This window comes from Benincasa hispida, chromosome 4, assembly GCF_009727055.1.
Source record: "Benincasa hispida cultivar B227 chromosome 4, ASM972705v1, whole genome shotgun sequence".
NCBI lineage: Eukaryota > Viridiplantae > Streptophyta > Magnoliopsida > Cucurbitales > Cucurbitaceae > Benincasa > Benincasa hispida.
In genome coordinates, this window is record NC_052352.1 from 20692419 (window position 1) to 20699464 (window position 7046).

Here is a 7046-nt window from a genome sequence, read left to right on the forward strand (position 1 = left end):
TTATATTAATTTATGAAATGCTTGATGTATATTATGGATTTTGTTTAAGTTATAAGTGTTATAAAATGAATTAGAGTTTTAAATCTATAACAAAGATAATTGCATGCTCACATAGGGTTGATAGTTAAATAGGTCGATAACTTGTAAAATTAAGGTTACAACAAAACTTACCTAACAAGATCCTGTCTAAGGCTGGAGGTACTTAAGTTGACGGTTTATGAAACACCTACTACCTGAAGATCGAATCGGTATCTGAGTTATGTTAAACCCGATTTTATGAGCACGTGTGAGTGATGTGAGGTTTTAAAGAGTTTATCACTTAGACATCGTAGGTTAAATCCAATATAAAATTTATACTCAGATAAACATCTAGACTTAGGTTGTATTTAATTAGTCAGAATATACTTAAGTAAAAATATACCAAAACTGTCTAGAACACTTCAGTGGTAAAATGATATATATGATATATTATTTTGAGCTCTTGTGTCTTTAAGAGTTCACATTGTAAGATCCATGTTTGACTTCATGTCACCCTAGACACGGCTTCCATTCAGAAAGTGTTTCCATGGGTCAATAACAAGGTGAATAGGGGAAGTTGTTCATAGTAAGTGGGAAAAGGAAGTGTGTCAACACATCCTACGGTCTCCTTCATTAGGTTGTACCGTGAGATTCTCATGCTATGTCTGCGTGTCATTCTAGAGCGACCACCCATTCGGAGGGCTGTGACATGGAGGCCGAAACACCAGAAACTTCATAAATGAATAGGTTATCTTAGGTACGTTCTCAATATTATTTTCCATTTGGTAGCTTGTTGGGGCCGATCTCTGAGATCTGAAAATGGAGCGTTACACTTACAAGCATTACTAAATGTTAGTAAGTTCTTGACCAAACAAATAGTAACTATATGCTATAGGTATAACAGTTATTCTTGTATTAATATTTAGTCATGTGAAGGAGTAATTAACTGCCCTTTAATAGTGGTTAATCTGACTTGCTGAAGTATCATTGCAAATTAACAATGAGTTATATGGGTACATTATTACTTTTGCTAAAAAATTGATTGGATTTAACAAAAATTCACTAATAAAACCTATTTATATTTTCAGCATGACTAGTTCATTAGTTCAACTACTCGCATCTGAAAAATTAAACGGTGACAACTATGCAACATGGAAATCGAATTTAAACACGATACTAGTATGAAGGAAGGAATCTCTGTTAAAGAACATGTTCTAGATATGATGATCCATTTCAGCATAACGGAGGTAAACGGTGCTGTCATAGATGAGAAAAGTAGGGTTAATTTCATCATAAAATCTCTTCCAAAGAGTTTCCTACAGTTCCACACAAATGCGATGATGAACAAGATTGAGTACAATTTGACTATTCTCTTGAACGAGCTCTTGACATACCAATCACTTATGAAAACTAAGGGACAAGAAGGAGTCATCCTCAAGAACGAAGTTTATGAAGGAACCCTATTAAGGGTCCTTGAGTGGAGGGATTGTCCTAATTTCCTAAATTCACAAAACTCTAAATTTACAGAAAAGAATAGAAAAATTATGCATTTAATTCAGAATTATAGCATGCTTGAAAAATAAATACAGAAATAAAATTGGATTCAAAACCTTTACCTATGAAGACTAATCTTCACTGTGAAAAACCCTCAATCTTCAATTGGGCACCACCATGAAGGAAATCACTGTATTATCTAAGTGAGAATCGAGGAAGAGTGTGTGCTCTGGCTATTTTGGGAGAGGGAATTGAGAGAGATCAGAGGAGATGATCAAGAGGGGGGAAAGCTATAGGGAAAAAAAAACTTCAGATCTCTTCTGTAAGTTTTCCTTTAGGAAGAAGAAGAATCAATCACCTAGTTAGTCATTCCTGCATGATGTAAAGAGAAAAAAGGGGAAGGAGTTACAACTTCTTCCCTAAATCTGTTTTTAAAAATAAAATTAATTTTAATAAAAACTTTAATATATACATATATATATATACCATACCTGCTTTATCATATAAAATATATTAAACTATATGTTATATCAAATATAACATATAACCTCACTACTATAAAATTTAGTATACACTACACTTTTATTTAGACTTAAGACTATGGTTTTTTAAAAAATAATGGTCAATTGTTGTAGAGATTGAATTAACCATGGTCTAAAATGAATATACCCATTTAAAGACCACATAAACTAAAAATCGTGGTTTAAAGATATGTTATAGACTACGGGGTTTTCAAAATAGTGGTGCAAAAAAGTTAACTTTGCATCATGGTCAATAAAAACCATGGTATAAATATAATTTGCACCATCGCCAATAAAAACCATGGTGTAAAACTTAGCTTTGCACCACGGCCTTGTTGTAAAAATTAACTTTGCATCATGATAAAAAAAATCATGGAAAAACCATAGTGTAAAAATTAACTTTGCACCACGTTCAACTATAAACATGGTGTAATGATTAACTTTGTACCACAGTCAAGAAAAACCATTGTGTAAAAATAACTTTGCACCACGGTAAAAAAAAAAAAAAAAAAAAAATGCTAGGGTGTAAAAGTTAATTAATCTTGCACCACAGTCAATAAAAATCGTAATGTAAAAAATAACTATACACCATAGTTAATAAAAATCATGGTGTAAAAACTAATTTTACACTATTGTCAATAAAAACCATGATTTTAAAAACTAACTATACACTACAAGCAATAAAATTCGTGGTGAAATTAATTTTACATCTCGATCTATAAAAATCATGGTATAAAAGCACATTGTTAATTACAAATATATAAAACCATTGTCTAAAAATAAAATATGTACGCCACAGTCAATAAAAATTGTGATCTAAAAGCCAATTATAGACTATTCTATCAGCAACCATAGAAAGTCTAATGTGAATTGTAATATATAGATAGATTGTGTTCTTTTACTTTAAACTATAATGTGTTAGCATGTAGTTGAATATATATCTTAATATTATACTTAAAATACACTGCGATTGAAAATTAACATTTGCACCACAAAAAGAAAATATACTCTAAATGATAATTTTATGTGAGATTAAACTTAAATTTATTGATTAAAATAATGGTCTTATATTTTCAAATATTTGAACTTTTTTCACTTAAAAAAATCCCACAAATAGTAAAAAAACCATAACAAAAAGAAAAAGAAAATCATGTGATGGTGGTGTTGGAGTTAGAGTTACCTATTGTTCAATCCATTTTTTATACTAAAAATAGGTGTTTTTATATATTGCTTAAAACTATCACCATGAAATTTGGAACCACTATCTTTGACAACTACTCTACTAATTAGAAATCCATATAAATTTTTTTACAAAGTCATCTAGTAAATCTCTTTAGCCTTTTGGAGTGTACAGTTGATCAACATGATATGTGATAGCTATAATAGCAATCTCTCAATTCTCCAATTTCTCTATCAAGCAACATAATAAAGTCATTCAAAATCAATTCACTTTGCTCATGTTTTTCTCACTACTTCTTCATTTAGATTCCTACTCCCTCTTATAATTGTCTAAATTGATTTTTAATTTCTAGATGTTGAATCTAATTATTCAATATTTTTTGTTGTTATTGAAACATGTCACTAGTATTCGGTATACATTTTTTGTTTTTTTTAAGTGTCCTTTTTAATAGGCACAAATTGAGAAATAATCTATCCTACCATGTTTCTGAATTTGGTTATTTGTTATCTCAATACAAGAGAATTTCATTTTTTTCTCTAAAGACGGTAAAGTTTCTTATTTATCCTAATACAATAACCTGTTATGATGCTAAATTTTCTTCTAGTTAGAATTAGAATATTGCAACTTTTCTTTATCTCAATGACATTTTCAATTATTTATCCAAATATATTAATTTTTATGATGTTATTTGTCTTCCTATTAGAATTAGAATATTCTAACTTTTCATTATTTCAAGGACTAGAAGAATCAATTATCAAATTTACAATATATAATAACAATTCATTATATCACTTTTAAGTCTTCCATTTTCAGTCTTAAAATTTCTAGTGATATGATGTATGTTGATCACTCATATAAGTTCTTACTTTAAACTAAAAGTTTTTTTAAAAAATGTTAATTTGAAGACACTTCAAAAGGTGAAATTAAAGGTTATTGTGAGCACTCTACTTTTAAATTCCATAATAGTGGTTGAGAAGATGAGAGTATGAGAATTTAAATTTCTATATTCTAACATTTAACTTTTAGTCTTTTTTTTAGTTCATCAGGCTGAAAAAGAAGGAAACATGCTCAAGTTGAGATTGCTGAAGTACACAACGAGTGGGGACAATTTTAAAAATACTTTTGTGTAGAAAATGATGTATAATAGTTTTGGTTGGCTCAATAGGTTTAGTGCTTTAAGTTATTATCTTCTAATCTTTCATTTATTTATACAAATCTATTAGATTGTAGTTTATTAAAGTTGAACTTGTCTGTGTGAATTGAAGATTTAATTTAATTGATAAAATTTGGATGAACTATTGGTATATAACACAACCGATGCCAACTGTAGTCTGTTGCGATAAACCAAGACTATTTTTTTGTGTGGTTTATTAATATAGACTACATTATAGTTAGCTTTATCGATATATAATGACCACGGTTAACGTAAGTCATGGTCCATACTATAGACCACAACTAACGTAGCCATGATCTATGACCATATAGATCATGGCTGACATTAGACGTGGTGTATAATATAGATCATGGCTAACGTTAATCATGTATATACTATAGACTACACTGGAACATACCATGGTCGCAAACCCGTAGTCTAATACAAGAAACCACGGTTATATGACCATAGTTTACTTCAAATTTTGTAGTAGTGTCTATAGTTTAATATTGTATCCAATACAATATAACCTATAGTTTAATTCTCTCAACAACGATCTTTAATATAAATCCCACTTATATTAAATTTAATTTTGTGAATCTAATTCACATAATTAATATTTGAATCATATTCAAATATTTAATATCTCTCAAATAAACATTATATTATAATGTATCAAATACATTATAGTAACTATATCATATATAATTAGATTAAATTAATTATATCATATAATTGTTGATCAATATGACAACTCTAGAGGGGGTGAATAGGGTTTAATTAATTTTTTTTTTCTAAATTAACCCAATTAAACTGATTAATACACTTTTTATAAATAATAAGAAAAATTCAATTTATGCAACAAATAAGATGACAAAAATGTGATAATTTAACTCTATTAAATTTTAGCAAATAAATAAGAACAAACTAAAACATACAATAAATTCCTTAAATTAATTGCAAAAATAAAAAGGAAAGAGTTAGAGAAGAAGACGCCATAATTTTTATAGTGGTTCGGTCAAACTCGACCTACCCCACTCCTCAAGCGTCTCTTGGGAATTTGAATAAAATCTTTCCGACTCTTTCCAAGGATTAGAGCCCAATCGTTACACCACCACTCCTTTTACGGGTTCAAGAGCAAACCCGATTCTTTCCACGATTTAGGATCAAACCGTTACAAATGTTGGAATTTTTTAAGAATACAATACAACTCACACTAGAGTAGATTTACAAGTTTAAGCACTCAACGAGTTTATCCTCACAATACAATAATACTCTCTCAAGAATAAGATGAAAAGAAAAAAATTGGGAACTTAGAGAGAGCAACAATAGAATTTTTGAGTTTTGAAGGATTATGAAATGTAAAATTTGTTGGTTTAAAAATTGGAGAGAAAGATGGTTTATATAGAGATGGAAAAATTTTTAGAAATCACAATTAATTTGGACCATTGGATTTTGGAAAAGAAAAATCAATAGTGGGGATTTTAAACTAAACTAGTCGTTAGATATAAACAAAATATAATATTAAATTCATTTTCTTTTTAAAATCATCCTTTTTAAAGTCAATCCAAAAATAAAAAACATACCATGTATAAAAAAAACTAGCCGTTAGACACAAACATAAAATAATATTAAATTTCTTTTAATTTCAATTTTTTTAATTTTAAATCAATCCAAAAATCAAAAGTACATCATATGTTAATCTCTTAATGATCCACCATTCAACCAATATGCTGCCACATATTTACATGCAGATGGTTTGATTATGTCACGTCATCCACCACGGTATTTTCTCTATAGACTTGTTTCTGTCATATCGTTTTCGTTTTAGCTCCGATTTGAGTGATTCAAGAGGTGTTGGAATCGTTGTTTTGAGTTCTACGCTATGGATATATTAAAACACTAAGATTTTCAGTAATTAAAAATTAAGTTTGTTATCATCAAAATATTGATTAATTAATTAATTAAAATTCATTAATTTGAGATTAAGAGCCAAAAAGCCAACAATCTCCCCTTTTTGATAATGACAAACCATTCAAGAAAAATAGCTTTACATACATGTAAACCATATGTAGCACATAATAAAATTCAACATATCACCATAAAGATCATTCTTGAAATTCGCTCAAAAAAATAAATTCTCCCCCTAATTAATACAATCAAAATCATAACAAATTTATAGCATTTTTTCTTAAACTTCTTCCCCTTTGGAATCATCAAAAAGAATAATTAAGAAAAATTTAGAACTACATAAATGTTTCCCTTAAAAACATGAACATAAATTTAGCACAACTCCCCCTAAGAATATTAACACATGCTTTCCATATCTTCCCCTATCAAAATACCTTCTAAACGATTTAACAAGTAAAGTTAAAAATCAAGAGGCATCACAACGAATAATACCGAGCTTAAGCCTATTTTTGCAAAAGTTTTCTTCATTCAAAGGCTTGGTAAAAATATCCGCTAATTGATTATTAGAACCTATAAATTCAAGAGTAATATTATCATTTTGCACATGCTCTCTAATAAAGTGATGCCTAATATCAATATGCTTAGTCCTAGAATGATGTATACGATTTTTAGTCAAATTAATAGCACTAGTATTATCATAAAATATAGGCACATTATCAAACTTTAATCCAAAATCACAAAGAGTTTGTTTCATCCAAAGAATTTGAGC

At 28.8% G+C, this 7046-nt stretch overlaps 1 protein-coding gene across 1 annotated transcript in view; it reads left to right on the top strand.

The window, feature by feature from the left end:
- Nucleotides 1–1169: 1169 nt before the first annotated feature.
- Nucleotides 1170–7046, top strand: part of LOC120076126 (indole-3-pyruvate monooxygenase YUCCA6) — a 30426-nt gene continuing 24549 nt past the window's right edge. The window contains exon 1 of the mRNA XM_039029903.1: nucleotides 1170–1265. Coding sequence (XP_038885831.1) covers nucleotides 1170–1265 — 96 coding nt within the window. The remainder of the gene's footprint in view (nucleotides 1266–7046) is intronic.